The 27,824-nt window shown below is 44.9% G+C and overlaps 1 protein-coding gene across 9 annotated transcripts in view; it reads right to left on the bottom strand.

The window, feature by feature from the left end:
• The window catches only part of Frmd4b (FERM domain containing 4B), a 326,048-nt gene that overhangs the window by 79,340 nt on the left and 218,884 nt on the right, over positions 1-27,824 (bottom strand). For all 9 annotated transcript variants that reach the window (XM_075983380.1, XM_075983378.1, XM_075983374.1 and 6 more), the window contains one exon: positions 19,756-19,840. In XM_075983380.1, coding sequence (XP_075839495.1) covers positions 19,756-19,840 — 85 coding nt within the window. The remainder of the gene's footprint in view (positions 1-19,755; positions 19,841-27,824) is intronic.

Raw genomic sequence — 27,824 nt, 5'->3', positions numbered from 1 at the left:
TCAGAAAACACAAGATGAAAAGCCACTAAAACAAGAAACAAAACAAAACAAAACATTGGAACCAAAGAGTTCTGAGCCAGGACTGTGGATCACACACACACAGCTTGTGAACTGTGGGTCACTGTATAAGAGATGTTTGCTGCACTCGCTCAATACTGCAGAGCCACTAGGTAATCCCAGCACCTGAGAGATACTGCCAAAGTATTTTTGAATGAATTCCTCTGTACTTTTGTGTGTGTTTACATTTATATTCATGGTGTGTGTGTGTGTGTGTGTGTGTGTCTGTGGAATCCAGACTTCAACCTCAGGAATTTTCTTTCTCAGGAATGCTACCACCTTGCTTCTTAAGGGGAAACCAAGGCTAGCCAATTACTAGGTTGACTGATGAGAGCTCCCCAAGGATCTTCCAGTCTCCTCTTCCCCAGCACAGATTATACATGTGTACCACTAGAACATCTCTCTCTCTCTCTCTCTCTCTCTCTCTCTCCCTATCTATCTGCCTATCTATGTTCTAGGAATGGAACTCAGGTCTTTATGTTTCCATATCAAGCAATTTACCAACTGAGTCACCTCCCCAGACCCCCTTGTATTTTTTCTTTTACTTTATTATTATTGTTTTACTTTTCAAGTACAACATAGCTAATCACTTTCCTCATTTTTTTTAACTTTTTAAAAAAGATTTTATTTTATTTGAATTCTGTGTGCATATGTGTGTCTGTGTGCAGCTGTGTGTATGTGAGTGCAACTGCTGGAGGAGTCTGCAGGCATGAGATCCTCTGGAGCTGCCATTGCAGGCTGCAGGCATGAGATCCTCTGGAGCTGCCATTGCAGGCTGCAGGCATGAGATCCTCTGGAGTTGCCATTGCAGGCTGCAGGCATGAGATCCTCTGGAGTTGCCATTGCAGGCAGCCGTGAGCTGTTTGATGCGGTAAAAAAGTCCTCTGCAAGAGCAGTGCACATTGGTAACCTTCGAGCCATCTCTCCAGCACAAAGCTAAACTTTTGATGGCAGTGTCCTGCCAAACGCACAGTCAGCAGACCATATGTTCCCTTTCCTGCAGTTTTCATTCTCACTAGGGTGCCTGCCTCCCCAACCTGAGGGTAGAGCCCCCACTCACTGTATTTCCAGATGAGGAAACTATCACCCAGTCTAAGGTTAGACTGGCTCCACCATCCCACCAAATCTGAACCTTCTTTATAACCTCCTGTGTCAACACATTTTCAAAGCAAGGGAGTGAATGTTTATGAGCCTGCCCTGGAAATTGGAGGTGTGGTGAGCCTGGCCAAATAGTTATGCATGCAAGAAAGACCGGGAGCCTAAATAGGTCAGGTACTGCTAATAAGCATGCAGCTTCTAAGGCACCCACATCTGATACCCAGGCGGAGACAACTGGGGAAGAGATGAACGAATAATCATTACGAAACAAGCAGTGAGAACCAGGTGCCTAGCTTCTGTCCTCACCCATAGACATGTAAGATTACATACACAGCAGGCTTTAATTACCGCCTTCTAATTGCTTAAACACAGCCTGGCACCAATTTACAACGACAATTTGAATTTGTAGTAGGAGAGCATTCTGATAGAAAACTAGTCATTTAAATAAAAAAAAAAAGTGCAAGGTGCTTATAAGATAATCGGAGATGATGAGAGGGAGGAAGGGATGAATCAGGAGAAAGTTATGGTCCTGATGTTAAAACTAAGCCTTTGAGTGAAAATGTTCCCTGCTAAAGTTCCTGCCCTAACTATCTGGATGATTTTACAAAAGTAAATACACAAAGATAACTTTTTTTTGTTTCAGGACTACTGTGCCTTCCTCAGATTAGGCATTCCATCCATTCTCTACCCACCCACCCACCCCTCCATCCATCCATCCTCTACTCACCCACCCACCCACCCACCCATTCATCCATCCATCCTCTACTCACCCACCCACCCACCCATTCATCCATCCATCCTCTACCCACACACCCATCCACTCATCCATCCACTCATCCATCCACTCATCCATCCATCCATCCATCCACTCATCCACTCATCCATCCACTCATCCATCCATCCATCCATCCATCCACTCATCCATCCATCCACTCATCCATCCATCCATCCATCCACTCATCCATCCATCCATCCATCCATCCATCCATCCATCCACCCATCCATCCACTCATCCATCCATCCACTCATCCATCCACTCATCCATCCATCCATCCATCCATCCATCCATCCTTCATCTATTCATCAATCCATCTATCCACCATCCGTTCATCCACACATCCACCCATCCATTCACTCACACATCCACCCACCCATGCATCCACCCACCTATCTACCCATCCAACCATCCATCCACCCACCCATCTATCTGAACAGCACATACAACATTCCATGAGATGTTGAAATGAAAAGGAGAAAGTGAGGCCTGCTTCTGTCACCACGTTTTCCTCCCACGATTGACTGATTTTATCTTCGAACTGTGCACCACAACAATCTGTTCCTCCCTTAAATTGCTTTTGCCAGCCATTTTATCAAAAAATATAACTAACCGTGTCTTAATTGTGGTTGTATATGCTCAGGTACTGCTAAGTCCATGAGAACGTATTACAATATGGTCCTCTTAGGTGCTGAAAAACGCTGTTGACAACAGAAACAATACACCTTGGCTTGGGGCTGGAGAGATGACTCAGTGGTCAGGGGTGGTTAAGGCTACTCTTCTGGAGGACCCAAGTTCAATTCCCAGCATCCACATGGTTGCGCACACCCTTTTTAGTTCCAGGGGCTCAGATTGCCTCTTCTGCCCTCCATGGGCGCTGCATGCACATGGCGCATAGGCATACATGCAGACAAACACTCACACACATTAAAAAAAAATAAGGAGGGGGCTGGAGAGATGGCTCAGTGGTTAAGAGCATTGCCTGCTCTTCCAAAGGTCCTGAGTTCAATTCCCAGCAACCACATGGTGGCTCACAACCATCTGTAATGGGGTCTGGTGCCCTCTTCTGGCCTTCAGGAATTCACACGGACAGAACATTGCATACATAATAAATAAATAAATAAATATTTAAAAAAATAAGGAAAAAAAGAAAGAAACCATGACATGGTACTTCTTGTCCACGCTGCAAGCTTTTCCTACATGCTGATCCACTGACTCCCCAGGACAAGTATATCTCAGCCCTGCTTCACAGATGAGGAAGTAGGCTCAGAATGATGAAGAGGAATACTGTGGCTTAGTCCCCCGCCTGCCAATGGTGAAGCTGGGATTCAGGGTCGCATAGTCCAAGCCCCCCTCTGCCTCCCGCCCCCCCGCCATGTCATGACTGAAGCCAAAAGGTGCTCCATTTTTTCAAGGAGCGAAAAACCATCTTTCCTGGTGCCCGCCCAGGAATTACTGACTTCAGGAGAAAACCCTACTTTTCTAAGGTGGGAATTGTTACATGCTCTTTGCAAATTTAGTTATGCCATGTGTAGCCAATTAGACGTGTTTCTCTGACAAGAATATTTTGCTTTATTAATGAAGCTACATTGTAATCTGCCCCCATGAGACAGTCTTCACTTTGCCTACTTTAATATGACATGGGTGTCTCTCATTTAGTTTCTGAAGAACAGAATAGGAGCCCTCACAGCCCCTGACCAGAGTTTCTAAGCTTCTGAAGTGTTGCAAAATGGTTACTATGATCAGTTTCCTGGATGCCTTCAAACAACAGAGGACAGAGGTAGGCATGGTGGCTCTTCCCAGTAATTCCAGTCCTTGGGAGACTGAGGCGGGAGAGCTTCAATAATTCTGGGCCAGCCAGAAACGACAGAGTCTAAAAAATCCAAAACCAAAATAAAACAAAAAACTGCCAAAGCAAACCAACAGACAAAATCATGACCCAGAGAGGCAAGATGGATGGATTGACAGGATAGATGGACAAAGAAAGAGAGCCTAGAACTCTGTGCAGAAGAGGATGGCTCGAACTCACAGTGATCTGCCTGCCCCTGCCTTCCGTGTGCTGGGATTGAAGGCAGGCGCCACCATACCTGGTTGTAATAAAATTATTATAGCCCATTTCTGAGATGATGGTATCCCCAAAGTATCAGTATGGAGTATAAATGTTTTACAACAGTTCATATCAGATCACACTATTATGAAACACAGGTCCTTGAACTGGATTTTGAGAATCTCTTCCCAATTTATTCAGCAAATATTTGAGTTCCTATTTGGGCCAGCAATATACCAGTAAGGAAATAATTCAATATTTGTTAAAAAAAAAAAAACTGCTGGCTCATTGCTGGGGGCTATTTGTCTTCTGCTTTATAGCCACACCCCTTCACATTACTAGGCTTTAGGATTTTATCTTTGAAAAGAGGGAACAATTACATTTCCTTCCACCAGTTCAGGGAGGTGGCAAAGACAAATGACAGTGCAGAGGAACAGGCCTCAAGGGCTACGGTCCAAATGGCAGGTGTCACACAAGCTCCTATTATGAGAACTCTGATTCCCACACTTGCGGCTTCAGAAGGGAACGCGCACCTGAACACATCGTTTAAAACAAGCACAGCTTCAATGTCAGACAAACAGAGTGGAAAAACCCACAAACCCACATGAAACAGGGAAAGGTGAAGTATTTATTACAGACCTTCCCACAGTCCTTTAAAATACAGCATTAGATTTCTTTGTTCCTCGTGGACTGGCTGGTCTTCAAACCAGCTCTGATGTTTGGTTTAGGACTTCGCTTGGTAAACATTGGTGTTTAGGTGGCTGGGTGTTAGGAAAACACACCCAATTGTCCTGCCTGCCAATTCGGTTTTTGCTCCTGAGCCTTCAAATTGCTTCTTAATCTTAAAATGAGTTGAGAATGAAGCACACGCATACAAATTCAAATTCGTAAACATTCTCAATAGTCAAATGCTAAACTCAGCGAGGTCTTTGTCCTAAGTGGGAGTGTTGGCTGTTGAGTTCCGGGCGGCTGACAGTCGTGGGCTGGGTAGAGAGGAATGTGCTTTGTGTCATGTTAATGTGGAAGCTAACCCCTCCACAGCTTTTGTTTGTTGTTTGTTTGTGACAGGGTGTCACGCAACCCAGGAAAGAAAGAAGGAAAGAAGGAAGGAAGGAAGGAAGGAAGGAAGGAAGGAAGGAAGGAAGGAAGGAAGGAAGGAAGGACGGACACTAAACCAGGTCTGGTGGCCCACTCCTATAACATTAGCTCTTGGAAGGTGGAGACCCAGAGGATCAGGGCTTCAAGGTCAGGCTACACAGTGATTTCAAGGCCATCCTGCTGAGGCAGGAGGATCAGAAGCTGAAGACCAGCCCGGGCTACACAGTGAGACCTCACATCTTTTTGAGAAGGCATTTTGTTTGCTTCAAGTTTTTGTTGTGGTGGTGGTTTTTGTTTTTCAAAACAAGGTTTCTCAGTGCAGTCTCAGCTGCCCTGGAACTTGCTCTTTAGATCAGGTTCGCCTCAAACTCAAAGATCTGTCTGACTCTGCTTCCTGAGTGTAGGGATTAGAGGCATGCACCTCCATGCTCAGCTTACTTATTTTTCAATAAAGCTCGTTGTTGCGCAGACTCAGTGGGCCCTGGAAAAATGGGTTCCTCATCTTACTGCAAGTGGCCAGATGAACTTCATAACCAGCCAGGCTTTTTAAGTGAGCGCAGAGGCTTCCAGATTCACACGCTTCAATGCAAATGGCATTGAGATTCTGGGGACATTGTGCAACACACCGTCGCCCTGAGAGTGGTGAAAGCGAGGGTTGGGATGCCAGGCTCAGGCTCCTCATGTCTGTGAATGAAAGAGCACTCCATGTGAAGCCTGGGTTGGGAAACGGGGGAAGAGGAAAGACAAAAAGAAACAGCATTGCTTGTTCTTGCAGGAACTTATTTAATTAGGTTACTAACGTTTGGCTCACCTGCATTTCCACATTTATTTAAAGTACAGAGAGGTGAGTAGTTATTAAGAAAGCAAAGAGCATGCAGTGGTATCCAGGAGGCCTGACCGGCTGGGCCTCTGCGTCCTCCGTGTTGACAGTCTCTTCCTACCAAGTCCATGGGGCAGGAGGTACTGACTGCCAAGACAACGTAGCTCAGCATCTCTTACTGAATTCAAAAATGCTTCATTTAAAGAAAATAATGGGGGTAAGGCCCAGAGGTGAGGGAAGGAGACAAATAGAAACAGGGGATAATGACAAATGTGTATGAAAATGCCATAGTAAAGCCAGTACTGTGTATGTCAATTAAAAATAAGTAAAAAGAGTCTGAAAAGAAATAGAAACACACCTAGGTTGAATCTATGGCATTCCCATGAAAATGGTATAACACTGAGTGCTTTTGTTTTTGTTTTGTTTTATTTTCATTTTATTTATTTTTTTTAAGATTTATTTATTTATTGTGTATACAACATTTTTTTCCATGTATGCTTGCATGCCAGAAGAGGGCACCAGATCTCATTATAGGTGGCTGTGAGCCACCATGTGGTTGCTGGGAATTGAACTCAAGACCTCTGGAAGAGCAGTCAGTAAACCTCTGAGCCATCTCTCCAGCCCTTTTATTTTTACTTTTTTAAGACAGGGTTTCTCTCTGTAGTCCTGGCTGTCCTGGAACTCATTTTGTAGACCAGGCTGGCCTTAAACTCACTGAGCTCGTCCTCCCTCTGCCTTCCAACATAGAGTACCTTTTTTTTTTACTACATTTATTTACATGTGTGTTGTATGTGTGTGGAAGCATGGATCATGTCAGAGGGCATCTAACAGGAATTTCTCCTTTCACCATGTGGGTGCAGGGGACGGAGCTGAAGTCCTCAGGTTTGGCAGCAGGTGCCTTTATCCCGCCAGCCATCTCCCAAGTTCCAGTGTCTTTTGTGAGAAATGGTCTCACTGTGCTAGTAAGATTGGCTGCAATTTCCTGTGATTCTCCTGTCTCTATCTCCCAAGTGCTAGGATCATAACTGTGTGCCACCAAGACCAACACTCAGTCTTAAACTCATATGGGCTTGAAAAAAAAAACTGTGTTGGGAATCTGACCTCATGTTCTTAGGTATGCTATGTAAGTATTCTACCATTGAACTACCTCCCAATCCCTCATGAAATTGACTCTAAAAACTGGTGTGTATGCATCTGTACATTTGAGAGGCCAGAGGATAATTATAGATTTGATCCTTTTTTTTTTCGAGACAGGAACTAGCTCTTCTAGACCAAGCTGGCCTTGAACTCACAGAGATCCGCCTGCCTCTGCCTCCTGAGTGCTGGGATTAAAGGCATGCGCCACCACCGCCCGGCTCATAGATTGGATTCTTTTATTTCATCTTTATGTGGGCTCCAGAGACTGAACTCAGGTCACCAGGCTTGCACAGCAAGCTTTTATTTGTTGTTTCTTCTGACTGCCCCAGACAAAGTTTTGTTTGTTTATTTTTTATTTTTTAACTGTTTACTTGAAATACAATATTTGTGTGTATATGTATTTGTGTTAATTACAAAATCCTAATTCTATATTTCAGAACTAAGAAAATGTCTTCAGTTTCTTTTTTATATTATTCAAGGAAAGAGTAACAAGTACTGTGTGGGTCACAGACAAGTCCAGTTTCTGCAAGATCCCTGAAACTGTAAAGAAATACTATGTAAGACATACAAGTGAACAAAAGCCGCTGAAGATGGCATTTTTAGGCTGTAGGAAGTATAAATAATAGCAAAGATAATGATAAGGCAATGCTCGTCAGAGGCCCTAGTCCTTAATAGAGTCCAGTAATTGTTTTGCTAGAAAGAAAACTGAAAGATAAACAATATGATTCCTGGAACCAGTCTCACACTTTTAATGGGCTATTTACTATTTATCAAATTATCTCATCTATTCATGCCTCCACTTCCTCGTCTGTTAAAGCAGTAATAAATACACCATCATTGACTGCGCTCTATCAGTGCCTGATATATGATAAGCTCTTGGGAGAACAGAGCTGGGTGTTGGCCAGCTTTCCATCCCCAAACTAAAATTCAGCTTACAATGAGGAAAGGGGCTAGGAGATCACTCAGTCGGAAGGGACGTTTGCTGACCAAAAGTGCAAGCATAGAGATTCAAGTTCAAACCCCAGCATTCACATAAAAAGAGCTGAGTGTGATGGCTCGTACCCTATGAGCACTGGGGAGTCAGAGAGAGATTCCCGAGGCTCACTAATCAGCCAGCCTAGTCTACGTGGTGAACCCAAGACCTCTAAGAAACCCTGTCTCAGCAAACAAGGAAGATGGATAGCAGAGAAACAACACCCACATTTGACTTCTGGGCTCTATAAGCACACACACACACACATATAGATAGATGGACAAGTAGGTAGACAGGTATACAGACAGACAGATACATACATACATATAAACGTACATACATACATATAAACATACATACATACTATGTATAGATAGAAAAGGTTCATTTTGACTCATGGTTTTGAAGGTTTCAGGCCACAAATGGTCGAACCACTGATGAAGCTGCACAGTACAGGAAAATAGCGAGATGGATCAAAATCATTCACTTTTTGGTCAAGAAGTAAAGTAAGAGATGAGGTGACTGGGGCCTTGCATCCCAATCAACAACGTGCCTCCCATGACCTAAGGGCTTCCTACTAGATGCCACCACTTAAGGCTTCCACCATTTCTCAGAGCTGTGGCATCCTGGGGACAAAGCTTTAAGGCCTGGATTTTCAGGTGGCACTCAACACACAAACAATAGCAAATTCCTGTTCTCTCGATTCTTTGGAGTGAAGACATTGTCGTATCTGGTTACTGCCAGAGAACAACCCATGGACTTGCTCGTTCTTATTTTCGGTCTGGTTTTGTTGTTTACAGAGAGAGAAGGACCTTGGCTCAGTGCATTTTATTCACACAGAAAGAGAGAAGACAGCCAATGCTATCATAGTTTGCCAGGCCTGAGTTCAGGTCATTGATGATTACAAAGAGGTAGTTGAGAAAAAGTCTGGCAGATAACTGCATTTCAAACATTGTCAAGAAAGCCTGCAGGCACCATAGCCTGGGAGGATGTGCAGTCCTGTTACCTTTGGTTTCTCCCTGTGGCCCACAGCTGGCACACTGGCAACTCCCACAGTCCTTCCCTGTCCGTTTCAGCATTTCCACACCATCCCCAGCTGGCACAGGTGGCTGTTTTTCGAAGCTGAGGTGTGCTGGCCGAGTTCTCACCAGGGGAGCTAAACAGGTTCAAGGGATCCCACTTGAATGATGACTCAGACAGGTGCCCGGCTCTCCTAGGGTTGGTTGATCAGTAAGGGCAGTTTCTCACTGCCTTGGAGGCTCTGTTCAACACAAGGGCTAACGCACTTCTGAAGGTTCTTCTTGGGGGAGGGAATTTTCTCCCCAAGCCCTGTCCATGGAAACCATCTTATACATAATGAACAGAAGTATCTTATGAACCTCCCTGGGCTAAGAACATGAGCATATACAAAGTTTGGAATTAAGGGAAAGAGAAAGCCCAAAATAAAGATGTCACGTGACTCTCACGGGGTAGGTGATTCTCCATCGAGAGGCAGGATATGGGCTTGCAGGATGGTTCATCAGGCAAAGGCACTTGCTGTGCAAATCTTGTGACCTGAGTACAATTCCTGGAACCCACAGTGGAAGGAGAAAAGGAACTCCGATCTCCACACATACACTATTGGCGCACCCACTACACACACACGCACACACACACACACACACAAATATTAAATGAAACAAAGAAGCAAACGTAGAGTAGCTAAATGCACAAATTCTGTCTTCTTCCTACTCAACCACTAACCACATGACATTGTGTGCATTACGTAACTTCCGTACTTCGGTATCCCCTCACGTTATCTGGGAACGATAAGAGATCTTACCTAATGGGGGCAGCGTGAGAACTAGAAAAATAAATTCACATCGAAAGTGCGGCTCGAATCACACCTGTTCCCTGCTTAGTGGCTACTGTGCTATAATCTACTCTGTAAGCAATGGAGACAATACCTCTGCATCCCAAGCTACTAAGGACAGCTTGATTTCTCAAGATCAGTGATTGAAGACACTTTTAAGGGCCAGGTCTGCCCCTGGCCTAAGTCCAAGGACACTTCTTGTTTACTAATCCCAGGACATTAAAGTCTGGTCTGTGTCTCAGACATCATCCAAAGGTTCCTTCAGGAGCTCCTGTGTGGATCTAATCCAAGGACATGCTCTGAGCACCTGACGGCCTGGGCACTGAAGGGGCTCTTTGCTCATGGGAAGGGAATGAACTTCAGACATTCTTATTTGTTGATGTTCAAGTCAAGGTCTCACGCTATCCCAAGCTGACCTGGAACTCACTCGGTAGCCCAGACTCCGCCCTGCATCAACCCATGCTGACCTTCTACCCAGCATCTCAGCCTCCCAAAGAGCTGCGAGTGTAGGCGTGAGCCACCATATCTACCTTAAGGAGATCACTCATTCTTAAAAGGAAAATCTCAAAGCAACTCTGCCAAGTCAAACTGAAGAGCAGACTCGAAAAGGATTGTTCTTAGACTCTGGTGACTGTTTTGGACTCACGTTTCTCAGAGACAGTTTTAACACATTGTACATTCTACAGGTTGAACACACCCAAAGTCCAAGGGCCTTTACACTTAACGTGCACAAACACGATCCACTGAAAATCTTGCTCACAGGGCTGAATTTTCACGCCTTCCACATCCTGAGTCTGTGGCTGGAGAGGGGCAGGAAGGCATGAGCCTACTTGTTAATAATGAGAACTTTGGGGAGCCAGAGAGAAGATGACTCAGCAGCTAACAGAACTTGCACCGAGAGCCCGATGGCCACAGGACACAGATAAACCAGACATGGTGGGGAGTGTCTGTAATCACAACACTCCTAGGGTGAGATGGGAGACAGACAGCACCATTCCCTGGAGGTCCCAGGCTCGACAGACTGGGCATCAACAACATTTATGAAGTCATGAACAACCTGAGCCCTTGTTTCAATCAAGATGGATAGTGAGGACTAACACTCATGTCTGCCTTCACACATGAACACATGCATACACACATCCTATGAACACACGTAAACAAAAATAACCTTTTCTTTTTAGGGTGGGGTGGGCCAGGGTCTCACCATGTAGCCCTGGTTGGCCTGGAACTTGCTCTGTATGGACCGGGTTAGCCTTGAACTCATAGAGCTATGCCTGCCTCTGCCACCCAAGAATAGGAATTAAAGGCACACATCGAAATGCTCTCCTCCCACCCCATGTTTAAGTAATAATGACTATTTGACATAAATCGGATTGAAGTATTCACAGGTCACATGATGCTACCCTGGCCTCACTGTGCTGTCGTGCGAGAGCTCTCTGTGGGCAGGTTGGACACCACTTTAAACCACACAGCTAGCACAAGGTAGCCCTCACACTGAAACCTCACCTTAGACAACAGGCCAACGTCAAGGACAAAGCACTCTAGGGTTTGCATATTTTCTCACACCACAAACTGCAGGTGGGGAGGATAGACGGCAAACAGAGTCCCATCGTCTGCATTATTCCATGAGACAGCCACACAGGGAGTGGGCCTTCGTCAAAACTACTACTAGGGTAGATTTTCTTTCTTTTTCTTTTCCAGTGGAAAGATATTTAATTTTCCTAAACGTTTAAACTGAACTTTAGAATACCAGAAGAAAAATGAAGAAGTCTTCTGGGTATCTCTAGAGATAACCAGCCATGAACCAATACAGTGCCTCAGGCTCCAAATAAATGCCTGCCAGGAACATGCTCCCCTATGCTCTCAGGTCCAGCCATGGCTGAGTTTGGTTTGCACACCAGCGCTTCAAAACGGAAGTCTAAAGAACTTTCTTGCTTCTGACTGTGCTGGCACACACATAATCCTAGCACTTGGGAGACTGAGGCAGGATTATAAATGGGAGGCCAGCCTGGGCTACATAATTAGACCTTGTCTCAAATAAACAACCAATAGTTCTCATGTCCTTTTGTTTTGCGATAGGATCTCAGGTATCCTAAATTAATCTCAAATTTATGATATAGCTGAGCATGGCCTTGAATTTCCAATCCTCCTGCCTCCACTTCCCCAGAGAGGCATTCAGATTCCTGTGCTCCCAGGCCTGGTTTTTCTGCAGTGCAGAGTGTTGAACCTAAGGCCCTGTGCATGCTAGGCAAGCAGTCAATCAACTGAGCTACTTATCCTAAGCCCACAGCTAGGTTTCTATAAGGTGACAACTGATCTTTAATTGATACCTAAAATATTAGAGAAAATTCCAAGGGCAGTTGATTAAAAAAATTAGGCTGGACATAAAATGTTCTCTTTACAAAACTATTGTCATTAATTTTTTTAACAGGAATAATTTTGGGGGCTGGGAGTGGTGAATTTAAGGCCAGCCTGGTGTACATAGCAAATTCCAGGCCAGCCAGGGCTATATAGTAAAATGCTGTCTCAAAAGTCCGAAAAAAGAGGAGAAGGAGAAAAAGCAGACGACTTTTATTTTTTGGCAATTGTACATATGTATATAATGTATCTAGATCATTCCATACTCAACTACCCCTTTCATTTCCCCAGACACTCTTCAACACATCTCTCTTCCATCTTCAGGCCCGTTCCCTTTCTTTCTAAAATCCACTAAACCCAATTAGTGCTTCCTACGAGGCTGCTGGCTGATCCACTGACCTCCTCACCTTACTTAAGGGACCATAGCTTCAGGAGTTTGTGAGTACGATGACCATGGCCATGTCCTGTCCAGAAGGTGGCATTTCACGACACTCCCCCCATCCTCCAGCTCCTGCACTCTCTGTCCTTCCGCTGTGCTGTTCCCTCCTCTTTCTTGTAGCTGATATAGATGTCTCATGTAGGGCTGAACATCAATAGTCACTTACTCTCAGCACTTTGATCAGTTAGCTGTGTGGCTTGGCAATTAACGACTGCCTACCACACAAAGAAGCTTCTCCAAAGAGTGTGAGAGCAGAAGGAATCTATCTCATTCATCCTTTCAAGATGACTATAATTAACACTGACTATAGCATAGATAACTGTTATCAACAATCCCTACAAAGTGTAGGTTATGGTAAAAGTACATGGCTAGATACTGTCATGTATCTTTTTCCCTCTGGAAAATTCTACGTTTTTGTTTATATCTTTTCTGAGATAGAGTTTCATGTAGCCCAGTCTGGCCTTGAACTCAGGATGGATTAGAGCCTCAAGCTTCCTTGTCCCAAGTACTATGGTAACAGGCACATACCAACATATCTGGTCACCTTTGTTCTTTCATTCTTCCCTCCCTCCCTCCCTCCCTCCCTCCCTCCCTCCCTCCCTCCCTCCCTCCCTCCCTCCTTCCTCTTTCTTTCTTTCTTTCTTTCTTTCTTTCTTTCTTTCTTTCTTTCTTCTTTTTTTTTTCATGACAAAGTTTCTCTGTTCATCAGCCCTAGCTGTCCTAGAACTAGCTCTGTAGACCAGGCTGGCCTCAACTTCACAAAGATCCATGTGCTTCTGCCTCCTGAGTGCTAGGATTAAAGGCATGAGCCACCACCGCCCGGCCACCTTTGTCCTTTCTTGACCGCTAAGGAAGTAAGAACTGTTGACCACTAACTCTTTGTATTTAGTTACTGAATAGTTACAATCCATCACCGAATGCCCAAGCTGTGTTCAATTGTGCATACGTGACAATGCTTCCCGGTAAACAAGAATGAAAAATCCTTATCTCGTTCCCAGACTCTCCTGGATACTCCAGAAATGAGTTATTTCTTTCAACACAGTTAAAGGTCACCGATGGCATATTCACAATGCATACAGGCAATGATATTTACAAAACCACCGTGAGCTACCCAGCATTTCAAATGACATATTACTGAAGCTGAATCTTGTGACTCCAAACAGATTTTTATATCAGCATGCAGAGCTCCAGCTACTGTATTAAATCTTAGAGTCATATTTTTTCTAATGATGTATGTCAACAGTGTGACTTTGTATTTGCAAATCAGAACTCTCTCTTCCGGCTCATTGTGTCCTCTGTGGAAGGAAAACAACCAGCTAAGGGAAGCTCTTTGGCCACGATGTCTGTGTAGGGGTGGGAGAGTGGCTGAGCACATTCCTTCCTATACACTGTGGAAGGGAGCTGGCTCGCGCTTAGATTTAGCAGCGAGCCCCAATGCACAAGAGCTGTCAACATCACTGACTCACCTTTGCCACTCACTAAAGCCGCCTACACATGACCCTCAGCTGGGGCTAGGTGCTCATAACACTCACTTAACTCACTTACTTCTATCGCCATTGTTTGGTTGATGTTCTTTATGTTGAATGTCCTTAAATAATCAGACACTTTAAGAAATTACTTCAAGCTGGACTGACAGACAGCTGCTCCATTCTGTGAACATTCACTTCATTCTGTAACTTCCCTTTTGACTGGTAGGGGCCTGCATGCTAATAAAATAGACAATATCCACTCTAAATTTCTTGATTTAAAAAACAATTATCTGGACAATAGCCTCACATACATAGTGTGGGACCATGGTCTGTATTCTGTCAATTATACTTTAAGTAAACGTTGATTGGCCAGTAGCAAGGCAGGAAGTATATGTGGGACAACCAGACAGGAAGTAGAAGTGGGTCAATGAGAACAGGAGAATTCTGGGAAGGAGGAAGCCCATTCCTCTCCAGTCCTGACCCGACCACAGAAGAAGCAAGATGTGACTGCCTCACTGTAAAAGGTACTGAGCCATGTGGCTAACACAGATAAGAATAATGGGCTAATATAAGTTATAAGAGTTAATAAGAAGCCTGAGCTAATGGGCCAATCAGTTTATAACTAATGTAGACCTCTGTGTGATTTCTTTGGGACTTAATGATTGTGGAACCGGGCAGGACAGAAAACTCAGTCAACACATACATACATATATAACAGTCAGTATAATGTTTTGTAAAAACAGTAAAATTCTACCTGGGTATGGTGACACGTGTTTGCAATCTCAGCATTTGGGAGACGGAGGAAGGTAGATTGCTGTGCCTTTGAGATGAGTCTGGGCTGTATAGAGTGAGATCCTGTTTCTAAACTTACAGCATGTATTCTAGCCTCTCTGAAAACTCTGAGATTCCATCTTACACCTATAAGAATGGCCAAGATTAAAAACACTGATGATAACTTATGCTGGAGAGGTTGTGGGGAAAAGGGAACACTCCTGCATTGCTGGAGGGAGTACAAGCTTGTACAGCCCCTTTGGATGTCAGTATGGTGATTTCTCAGAAAATTAGGAAACAACCTCCTCAAGACTCAGTAATACCACTTTTGGGTATATATCCAAAGGATGCTCAATTGTGTCACAAGAACATGTGCCCAACTATGTTCATAGCAGCATTGTTTATCATATCCAGAACCTGGAAACAACCTAAATGTTCCTCGACTGAAGAATGGATAAGGAAAATGTGGTACATTTACACAATGGAGTACTACACAGCAGAAAAAAATAACATTTTGAATTTTGCCGGCAAATGGATGGAGCTAGAAAACATCATTTTGAGTGAGGTAATCCAGACCCAGAAAGACAATTATCACATGTACTCACTCATAAGTGGTTTTTAAACATAAAGCAAAGAACACTAGCCCACAAATCACAATCCCAGAGAACCTAGACAACAATGAGGATCCTAAGAGAGACATACATAGGTCTAATCTACATGAGAAGTAGAAAAAGACAAGATCTCCTGAGTAAATTGGGAGCATGGAGACCTTAGAGAGGGCTGGAGGGGAGAGACAGGGAGGGGAATAGAGAGAAATGTAGAGCTCAATAAAAATCAATAAAAAAATTTAAATTTCTTTAAAGCCATGAACATTTAATATGCAACCACTCATTAGCAGGATGGCAAACATGGTCAGAAAATGAAATCAATTAAAGCCGCCCAGAACTGAGGCATCTATGAGACTAAGCAGTGAAGGATATGAAAACAGTTATTACAATTACAGTTTATACAGTCCAAGTTAAGTAGTCACATATGACCTGTAAAACATGTTTCTAAAAAGTCCTTTTAACAATAAACACTTGAACACACCAGGTGTGCTTAATGGAGGTTAGGTTGCAAAAGAAGGGTGGAACTGAAGATTCAGCAACAGAAACTACGTAAGAGCACACCACACACACACATACACACACACACACGCACACACACACAGCCCCCACCACCACCCTACATGGACACACACATGCACACACCAGCAAAACAGACAACAACAAAATACTCAAACAAAACTAAACAAAATATCCCAAACAACTTAAGCTTCAGAATCACTTCTCATGGCCCAAACCTGCTCCTGAGGTTGTAACCCCAACACCGTGTGGGGTAACATGACTGATTATGTGGTCTGAAAAAAAAATCTGTCAACAGTAAGAGTTTTCTAAATGTGCCACAACCAAAGCCTGGTTCAGAATCGCATCCGTAAGAAAGCTGATGTTTCAGGAGGCGCTCGCCTGTGTGACGTCACCCCACATCACTGCAGGCTCCGTTCTGGACACAGGACAAGCACACTTTGTGCTGTGCACACCCTACATAACAATACACCAGCTAACAATGCCTCAAAGTTGATAACCCACAGTTAACAAGGGAGCACTGGGAACTGCAGAGTTTTTACTGTGTGCAAACTTGTCTCCTCTTACTGAAACAGAATAATTTCATTATGAAGAACAAAGCCTTCTAATATTTCCCTATCATGATTCCTCAGTATGGAAGTATCAAATTAGTGCATCTTTGCATTGTGTTAGACACTTGATTTTAATAGCTGCTATATGAGTTGCTGGCTTGAGTTTCATCAAAAGTAGTTTAGTGGATCTGTACTTGGGATTAAGACCAATTTCCGACAATTTCCCCAATGGCCCTGAAGCACACTTCTGCCGTTTGCATTTTATAGCTGTGTGAAACAGTGCTCTCAGTCCTGACACTTACAAAATCATAATATTAATCGACTATGAAAAATGTTGAGACTCCCTATTTCCTGCAGTGTCTAATACTCAGCCAAGAGATCTGTATGTAGAAATAAACATATCCATCTCATTAATATGCAAATTCACTTTAATCTTTAAAAAAATGTGTATACCAAAAAATGTTTTAAAATAAAATTCCATATGATTTGATATTAATAATCTCTATACCTATTTTATATACCTAGATATCTGGAGTCACATAAAAAAAGAGGTCACAATGAGATTATTGGTCACCCACCTCAACCAAATTGGTGAGTTCTAGGTCCTAATGAGGAACTGTGTCTCAAAATACAAGGGAGATGGTTCCCAAAGAAAGATCCAAAGTTGACCTCTGATCTCCACATGAGCGTGTATACACACACACTAGCACCAGCACATATATGACCAAGACACACCTAAACACACACAAATATTCTGCCCCCCCCATATACACCTCTTTCTAAATTTAATATAAACCATAAACCTAAAAGCCCAACACACTTTAAGTCACAAGGAACACTAAGAGTTGTATAAAGGTATGTCACAGTCAAACTGCCCGAACTGGAAGCATGGAGAAGCAGCAAGAGAAAACAGACACGTTGCACCCTGAACCACAGAGAATGGCGTGACAGTGGCTCCTCAGCAGCGACACAAGCGAAATCCAAACAAATCTCTGCCATCATAGAAGTGAGAAACTGCCAACACACACCTTTAGATCCTATGAACTAGCTTTCGGAAACTGAAGACACATGGGAGGTGGTGGCACACGCGTTTCATCTTTGTGCTCGGGAGGTGAAGGTAGGCAGATCTCAGAATTCGAGGCCAGCCTGATCTATAGAGTGAGTTCCAGGACAGCCAGGGTTACACAGAGAAACCCTGTCCAAAAAACCAAAAACCAACCAACCAAGAAAGCAAACAAAAAGCCCTGAAGACAAAGGACAGCGTTTTCAGAAAAATAGCTAAGGAAATGAATAGACAGCAGGTTCTCACACTGAAGGGAAAGTTACCCAGTGTATTTCAGGAAGAGGAAAAACTAAGTCAGGCAGAGAAGAATGAAGACAATCAGAAATGGGGCTGCACTGATAAGTATGTTTTTTTTGTTTGTTTTTTCAAGACAGGGTTTCCCTGTAGCTTTGGAACCTATCCTGGAACTAGCTCTTGTAGACCAGACTGACCTTGAACTCACAGAGATCTGCCTGCCTCTGCCTTCAGAGTGCTGGGATTAAAGGTTATGCCACTACCACTTGGCAAGTATGTTTTTATAATAGCATGTTTATGTCTTTTAACGGTGATCAAAAGTTCACAGAAAGTAGTGTTGTCCCTAGTGTGTCCACAGCAGCCGAAAGTGAGGCATGATGAAAACCCCTACACTGGGAGATAGGAGGGTCTTACACTGTGTGAAATGTATACTGTAAACTAAAGCAATTATGAATACAGCAAAACCAAGACTCAGAGTCAATTCAATTAAGGGGGTAAAAATGAAATAATAAAACACTCAATCAAAGTCTGGGGAGACTGTAAATCCCTTGCCATGCAAGCGCTGAGCCTCAGAACTCACAGAAAGTCAGGCACAGTCATGTGTGTAATCCCAGCTCTCCTAGAAGACGGGAGAGAGTACCTGGAGACTGAAGACTGAAGGACGAGAATGCCTGGCAGACACAGGATAGTGAACACGGTCTCAAGCAAGGCGAAAGGGAAGCATCGGTACCCAAGGTTGTCCTCTGATGTTAGCATATGTGCTGTGACAGGCATGAGCCATCACTCACACATATATAGACAAACCTCTCTCTCTCTCTCTCTCTCTCTCTCTCTCTCTCTCTCTCTCTCTCTCTCTCTCTCTCTCCCTCTCTCTTTCTCTCTCTCTCTCACACACACATTCAAAAGAAGACAGCAAAAAAGTCAAAATAAATAAGAAGGTGACAGACTTATACCCAGCCCTGTAATTAAACACAGCATATGTAAACCAAACATATGCCCCAGTTCATGAGGGCCAGAGAGAGGGCTCAGGATAGTCTGAGGACCTTGAGTTTTATCCCTGATTCATGTAAAAAGGGCGAGAACAGACTCCACACCTGAAAGTTGCCCTCTGACCTCCATATGTGTGCTGTGCTGTGGTGTGTACAACCCTACACCTCAACGCACACAATACAAACAAAGACAAAGAGCCTGTGCTTTGCAAGGCTGCCTCAAAAACCCAAGCAAGCACCCAGGCCCCCAGGCCCATACCCATACCATTCAAAAGCGGAGCCAAACAAACCCAACTTTGGGCAGGCAGTTTAACTTGACTGCATCACCTCAATCTGCATCGTTTTTTCCCCCCTAAAATGCATGTCTACTGAATTTTATCAAAGCGACCTGTCCTTGATGGATAGAAATAAAAGGAACAAGAGCAATCCCCACTGACCCATGCGTAAAAAGAACCGGTCTGCTGAAAGCCCTCTGGTGCTGAGCCGCCAGTTCCGTTTCCTTGGAACTAAGGTGGGAGAGGCACTAGGGACTGGCAGGTGGAGCAGGAACTGGGACTGTGTTTGTTTTGAATTATGGTAAATGTTAAAATGAAGAGGCTGCCCACGATCAACCCATCGTTCTTTCTTTCTCCGTCATTCCATGTGGAGCTTCGGCTACCTTTGAAGCAGTGACTAAGCATAGGTGTGACCATCAGTTCACCCTTCGGCAGGTGAAAAGGGGTTAGGAAGGGGTGATCTGGGAAGGGGTAGGCTGGGGAGCAGAAGGCCGGGGAGGGGAAGTTGCGGAGTGGATCACAGAAGAGAGACTACATTCTTTCTTTAGTTTGGATGTAAAAAGGCCAACAAGACCGTGTGGAAGTCACTGGGAAAATATTCCGCGAACACAAACAAGCGCCTTACCTTGTGTACACAGGCCTTTGCGTTCAAGAAAAACAGTTCCACCGTGTTCTTATCCTTCAGAAAGGATATGCTCTCGATGTAGAACCTGAAAGACAGCACAGGACTTAGTTCCTTCAGACTTAACTTCCTCCTCTGGGTATGGTTGCATTTTTCTCAAAGTCGATGCTAAGGAGCCCTATGGCTCTGCTTTTGTTTCTACGTTGCAATCACCTCAGTGCTCGCACACCTACCTGGGCGTGGCGTTGCCTACGAAGGTAACTGTGTGCAGGATGTGAGTTAAAGGGAGATCCACATGGGTCCACCCGCAAACACTTTTTGTGGCTCCTTCTCTGAAGCGCTGGGAGCTCAGAAAACCTCAGACATTTTCAGCACAGAGCCCAGAGCCAAGCGAGTCAGGGACTGACTGAGCAAGCAGGACATACTGACCCTGAAGGCATGATGCTGACACAGTGGTTCTCACATTTGGGGTAGATGGGGGGTTCCAGGCCCACCTCACCCCGCTGTCTCACAGAGAGTTACAGTTAGGCCCTGTTCCTCCTCCTTCTATGAGGAGCTGGAGTTTCCCTTGGCTAGAAGCCAAGCTCCCCCTAGCTCTTACTGTTGGTCTTTTCTCATGCAAACCAGGAGGGGTTTCTGGGCCTCACTCCTCACACCCTCTCTAAGATTTCCCTTGTGCAGTTTGTGAGCCTACAGATCCTGAGTTCCTTTTTTTATCAGAAGAGCTCTGACAGCTCTGAAGTGGGAAGTGGGGGAAGCTGAGGGTGTAAGCCTGTTTTCACCAGCACATGGTGCCGAAGCTGGCCTGTGAGGACCGGAGCTCTGTGCTCTGAGTCCCTGGAAACCCGAGTCTCTGCGTTTTTGAGTTCTTGAACATTGTTGTTGGATAGTACACAAGAGGCCCCCTCTCCTAGGACAACTCGCGCAGCTTGGGCCCTCAAAAAGAACTTGCTCTCAACCCAGTGAGAATCAAAACACAAGAGGGCCATGGTAGGGGGATGAGTATCCGCAGGTCTGCAAAGTCATGATGGGGCTTGGCCATTCGTTCCTGGCTTTCTTCATTATTCATGAACTATGTGAACCACGAACGCAGCTGAAAAGACTGTCAAAGAGGCCATCACAGAAGTGTTAAGACTGTTTGGAGGGTGCCCCCTCTGTGTGTTGGCTTGTCAAGGGAGGCTCCAGCGGGAGAATAAATCTGCGATAGTTTTACTTTAAAGGGTTTAGCGCTCTGTTAAGTGAGATTAATGAAGGCTGGGAAGCTTGGGTTTTGAGAAGTATGAAGGCAGGAAAGGAAATAAGGGGTCCCATGAAAATAGGTTTTTGAGTAGGAAAAATCTAGAACGTCTGTCACCTCTGTTGTTTGTTAGGTATATGGTCTCGGGCAAATTACTGATGTGTTTATCAACATGTGTGTCATGAGTGCGCTTAGAATCCTGGAGAGTTGGAATTAGATACTAAGTGGAAAACGTTAAAATAAAAATAAAATTGCTAAGAAAATCTCTCCCCTGTCCTCACTGAATTCCTATACAGCAGTGGTTCTCAGCCTTCCTGATTCTTGAATACAGTTCCTCATTTCCTCATGTTGTGGAGATCCCTAGCCATAACATTATTTTCGTTTCTACTTCATAACTGTAACTTGGCTATAAATCGTCACGTGAATATTGGATATGCAGATAGTCTTAGATGACCCCTGTGAAAGGGTCATGACCCACGGGTTCATGTGATGTGAGCTGTCTAAACTAGACCCTGTGCATAAGGTGAAGCCACTGACAATTCCCTGAAAGGGCTCGCCTGGGATTGAGACACAGCAAATGAGATGCCTGGTACAAGGTCCACATACAGTAAATTCTAGCTGTCGAGGCTCAGCCAAACCTTACTTTGTTAAACAGGCTTGAAGGGTGTGATGAAATTTGAACTGTATCTGAAGATCAAGAGGACACAAGATTCTGCTGAGCAAAAGAATAAATCCAGGAGATACAAACGCCCCAGTTAAACAGAGCCTTCTAAGGCCAGTGTGATAAACAGTCTCGGAATTTGACCTTTTACCAAGACAACATTCGTGATATTTTGGGTCCTCTCATTGCTTTAGTTGGTTTTATCCTGGTCACGGCTCAGAGGATCCAGGCAGTGAAGAGGCCTAGAAGAGAGGGAGTACTACCCAACAGAGCCTTCTCATTGTATGGAAATGGTCACACTAATCACACAATCTTCTGGAGTGTGGGAGAGGTCTCCTAGGAGGCAGAGAGAGGCAGAAAAGAGAACCACAGGAAGTGGGAAAGGACACAGAGTGGAGAGGAAACTGCAGGACTTGAAGAGAGGGGCCCAGTCTTTGTGGTGGTGGCTATCAAGGGGAGGGAAGCCAGAGGCTGGCTGCTGCTGGGATCCTGAAATAAAGAGCTAGCTGTCTCTATCTCGTCCTGCCAGGCGGTGGGGGTCCTTTGTTTCCTCACTTTCCTTTTTTATGTTTGTTTGTTTTCTTTGAAACACTCTGTATCCCTGGTTGGGATGCAACTTACTATGTAGACCAGGCTGGCCTGGAACTCACAGAGATCTGCCTGCCTCTGCCTCTGGAGACTGGAGCAAAGGCTTGCTTGTGCCACCACACCAGGCTCTTTTGTGTTTCTTTTAAATCTCTGACTCTAGCTATGAATATAACCCAAGGCGGTTTCCAGTAAGAGCCTAAGGGGCAGCATCAGGATCCTGGCTGTTGACTGGGCTCCTGCTGTGTGCTGAGGTGTGCCCGGGGTTCCCATGCACTCTTGTATTTAACGGTCACAATCTCATGGTTGCTTTCATCTTTTCACAGATGAGCCGTGGAACTTCAGAGCTCTGCTTACACAACAGGCTAGGTCTGACTCGGGATCCTTAGACTCTGCTGAGAAGGCTATTAACCAGTTCCTCTTTCTGGCCATCTCTCCAAGGCGCTGAGTCGGCATGTGTACTAAAAGCTAAGCCCTCAGCAACAGTGGCTATCAGTTATGTTAATACAAATAAAGAGAAACAAGACACGTAATCATTAGTGCATTAACATGCTTGGACACATGTTTTCTCTATGTCTTCAAAAGAGCAAAGTCAGCACCTGTGGGCAACAGTTAGCAGGTGATAGATCTTAGACTAAGGTATAATGTTGGAGCTGTCGAGAAGGGAGAAGCTCTCCCAGGGCAGGGATCTCTTAGCTCAGAGTCCCCAAGTCACACCAATAGAGCCCTAAGTCTGTTTTTCATTCTAAACTTCTATTCCTCCTTTAAGCCCCCATTCTGTATTCAATAGATATCTGCTATACCAAAAATTATTTTTTCAAATTGTTGAGAGTACAGCAATGAACACAGCTCATGCATTGTCAACAGACCCTCAGTCAATCAAACTAATCAAGGGTGTACATATAACATATAACTAGAAATTATTCATTTATCAAACATTGAATACCTGACTGGCACCAGACATTGAGAAAGATGATGGGGGAATTAGGGACAATAATGACAGTATTGGTAATGACAATAGTAACCATTTATCTAGAGCTCTCTATGAGTCGGTCACTATGCAAGAATTCTCCATATTGTTTTATCTCCATTTTTAGGTTGAAGAGAATTAGAGAAAGCAAATGCCAAATACAAATGTTCAAATCTGTTTATAGAATCGATGACTGAGTGACAACCCGTTTTGCTCAAAGACTATTTAACTGTATCACACCATTCTCGTAGAAGGACACAGCCTTTCCTTCAAAGATCATATATCATAAGGAAAAGGCAGCATGCATGGACACAACACAGCGTGCTGATTATTATTATCCAGGGAGATGGCCACTCTGAATTGTTTCAGGGAGCACCTCTCAGAGAACAGCATTGTACTAAGATCACAAGTGCAATGGATTTTCACACTAACGAGTTCATAGTAATTCCTTCAGTCTCTTTAAAATCCAATTCTCATTCAGATTTTCCCTCCGCCTCTACCACTTTCTCCTTAAATTCTGTGTCTGAGTCAATAACACTGCATTGATTGGCAGTGGGAATCACATATGCAAAACCAGAAGGCTGCTGGCTGGATAGGAATGGGTGAGACTGAGGACAGGGGAGTGCAGCGTATAGGCATGTGACCCAAGCTAGACCAGGACAATCCTTTCACGGTGGAATTTAACACTGGTAGAACGACCTACAGATAAAGGCACCTGGACCTTACTTGTCCTATCGGCAGCACCCTAAAGAATGCCACTGTCCTGATTCCTGCTCTCCAGAGTCTCACCAAACCCCTGTCTCCTCTGAGGTTTCATTAGGGTCATTTTCCTGCAATGATTTTTCTTTCTATGTTAGCTGCAATCGGAAGCTGTTTGTTGGCTGCCAAAGAATCGAATTAAGCGCTAGCAGCAATATACAGTGTTCTTCTACAGACATCATTTCTTCCCCCTCATCAGTAAAACTAGATTCAGTAAAACTAGATTCTGAACCCATCCTGCAAAGGAGAAGGCTGAAGGACAGAGATGCAATGCTCTCCTCTCTCAGCCAGAGCTAGGAAGCGGTGGAGCCATGATAAACCAAGTTGATGTCATTCTTTCCTATAGCAACCTTCTCAATGAAACCCACTGTGAACGCGGTGTCATGGGGGCTGACAAGAGGGACGCAATTAACTCAGCGGATAAATAAGAGGGAGCGTGCTGCCAAAATGAAATCCATCTCCTAAGCACCACAGGAGAGGGGAATTTGAGCTGAGTCTTAAAGAATGTATGAGGTCAGCAGGTGACAGTGGCAGGAAGACCATTCCAGGCAGAAGACATATCAACCTGAACAGTTCTGGTGCCAGGCTTTGAGAACTGAAGGCCCCACCTTGTTGGTGGCCCAGCACCAAATCGATCTGTAGTTTTTCCAGCTGTAAACAGATCCCGTCATACTAGATACAGGACTCATCTCTGATGCCTGGGCCCCTGACTGAATCCTACTTCCAGAGAACAACTCCCTATCCGATTTCTCACTAGCCTCTGACATTTCTTCCCTGGTTAGTCCCTCATCCAGTTACTGGCTCTCTGAATCCGCCATTCTGTCAAAGGGATCCCTGTGACAACTTCAGGTCTAAGGGGTGTATGAAAAATATAGACGGTCTTCAGGGACAATGACTCTTTAGACTAATAAATATTACACCTATTGATTCAGGCCTTTTCATAAACTATAGTGTTTCTTTTCTGTGGGTTTAGTATTTCTCCAGGATTTCCCCAGGATTCTGTGAATCTGATTGCCAGGCTAAATGTTCAGCTCTAGAACCAAGCCAGGCTCTTGGAAGTGGTGTCTCTCTGGAGACAAACCACAAGCATGACATAAGATAATTTCTTGGGAAGAACATTTGCTTGGGGGAGTTCCAGTCCTTACTTTTCCTGCCCCTCCCCCAACATGTTCTCACTTCCTCATGGTTTATATAATCCCTCATAAGGGATTCTAGAACGTGACATCTCAACGCCATGGGAAGACAGCCAGCAGTCAGAGAGAGACGGCCTGCCAGTCAGACAGCAAGTGGCATATGGAAAAGGACAGTGGGAAGATGGCTCAGTAGGTAAAGTGTTTGCCCTGCAGGCAGGAGGACCTGAGTTCAAACCCTGGAACCCTCATAAAAAAGCCAGGTGTGGTGGCACTCATTTAAGACAGGAGGATTCCTTGGGCTTGCTAGCCAGACAGCCTTGCTTATGCAGCAAGATCCAGATCTTTGACTCCCTGTCTCAAAAACTGAGATGGACGTCACTTGAAGAACGACTTCTGTGGTAGACTTCTGACCGCCAAATGCACATACGTGTACACACACACACACACACACACACACACACACACACACACACACACCGGAGCTGTCTGGGTGGGCTCTCCTTTGGAGAATTAGTGATGTTTGGGCAACCACCATTTTTACATCATGGTATCTATCTATAGAGGTCAAAGCAATGCTGTGGGGCTGGGTGTATTCTTGTCTATATCTCAAGGCCTACCTAGGTCTGTCTCTAGAGTTCAGGACCTCAGTCTGGCTCTCAGTGTCTGTCTTCCCTTTTAGACCTTCATGACATCTGACATCGGCCAAACACAGTGGGTGGCATATGCTATATGGGATAGAATTGCATGGCAGTGGTGCATAAAACGTGTAGCCAGGCTGCCCCGACCTTCTCATGTGGCCTAGGCTGATTCTAAATTGCTTACCATCTTAAAGCTGATCTCCATGTGAAACAGGATGGGAAAATATGCCAACAATGGCTGCCTGGCCAGTCATGACTTATTCTCACCTCGGGTGAGTATACTCTCTCGCTTTACTAAGGTCTTGGCTGTGCTTGAGTGGCAATCTTCTAAAGGGGTAAAGTGGGCAAGAATTACTCAATCACTTTGTATTCTGAACAATACCAAGTAGGTGACTGGCAAGAGGTGGAGCCAGACCAGCATGCCTCGCTCGAGTTTCTCCACGCTGCTGTGGATAATTTTAAGAACTTCCTTCTGCCTTTAATCCCAGCACTCGGGAGGCAGAGGCAGGTGGATCTCTGTGAGTTCGAGACCAGCCTGGTCTACAGAGCTAGTTCCAGGACAGGCTCCAAAGCCACAGAGAAACCCTGTCTCGAAAAACCAAAAAAAAAAAAAAAAGAACTTCCTTCTGGCTGGGGAGATAGCCCACTCAGCAGAGTACTTCTGTCTTCTAGACTCCATTGCCAAGCACTTTAGGTGTATCTGCCTACCCAGAGGCTCCTACATATGTGAACACACACACACACACACACACGCCAGAGAGAGAGAGAGAGGGATACACACACACATACACACACACACCAGAGAGAGACAGACAGACAGAGACACACACCCACACAGCAGAGAGAAAGACAGACAGACAGACAGACACCAAAGAGAGACAGACAGACACACACACACAGAGACAGAATTCAATGTGGGCACATGCCTCAGAAGCATCTCATCAGCTCCTGATCTACATTCTGAACAGGGCAATCGATCCCTGTTTACTGATGGTAACCACCCTTCAGTGCAGTCAGGGCACCTTCACCATGCAAGCTGAGGCTGGGCTGAAATGTAAACACATATCTTGGTCTCCAAGTGCATGCATCTCTTTCTCGCCATTGCCGCACAGCCCTAGTACAGAAGGGAGTCCGGTGTGCCCCCTTTCATCTCTGTGAGGGCAGCAGTCTTGGAGAATTCCCAAGAGAAGCTTTTTCTGCTTCTCCTATGTGCTTAGGGCCAAAAGTACACTCTTCCTCTTCCTCCTTCCTGCATTTCCAGACAGGCGAGGGAAGCCAGACAGGACATCAGCTGAGCCTGTAGGAGCCTGCCCTCTTGCTCTTCTTCTCAAAGAAGACTGAGTTTTCCAAACTCTCTAGAAGGGCTTGTGTGAGGAGTGTAAGGACCTTGCTGTGACCTGAGAGGGGACAGAGTGAGCATCCCCAGGGTCTGTTTATTAAGTGCTTGTGTCTTCAAAGCAGGGTGCTCTCAACCTCCGCAGGGCAAGCAGAGGCTAAGGTTTTGCCAGGATCTGTCTGGGAAGCGAAGCAGGGGAGGCATGTCTGACGGAAAGAGGCCAGCTGGGTTTGGTGACTAATTAAGACAAATGCTAAGGCCCACCACCCCAAGCAGAGAGGCCTGGGTCAGACCCAAGCCAGACAGCCTCAAATCTTCCACAGTGAAAGGCTGTATATCACCTAATGACTGTTTTACCTACTCAACACATGGAGGCAGAGTCTGTGACTTAAAACCCACAAACACCTAAGGTGCGTTGCAAGCCTCCCTCGCCGTTAACATGTGATGATTCAACAGACCCTCAAGCCAGATTAGCAGGACGTGTTTTGTTTCTACCAAGAGCTACACGGCTGAGAAGTAAAAAAGCTGGGACAGGAGCAAGGAGTGAGGGAAAGCCTGCTGTCCATGGTGGGGGACTGAGAGACGTGGATGGGGAGTTTCGGTTATCAGAGCTTGGGGTTTGGGGAGAAGGTTGGCAGCAGTGGGTGAGGTCAGGAATTCCGCTCAGCACTTTACAGCCAGCCATAGACAACCTGGTCCCAAATACCAGCTCTTGGGAAACCCTAAACAAAGGAGCACACATTTAACTTGAAA

This window comes from Microtus pennsylvanicus, chromosome 8 (assembly GCF_037038515.1).
Source record: "Microtus pennsylvanicus isolate mMicPen1 chromosome 8, mMicPen1.hap1, whole genome shotgun sequence".
NCBI lineage: Eukaryota > Metazoa > Chordata > Mammalia > Rodentia > Cricetidae > Microtus > Microtus pennsylvanicus.
Note: the sequence above shows the minus strand (reverse complement) of the source record. Positions and strands in the feature narration are given on the sequence as shown.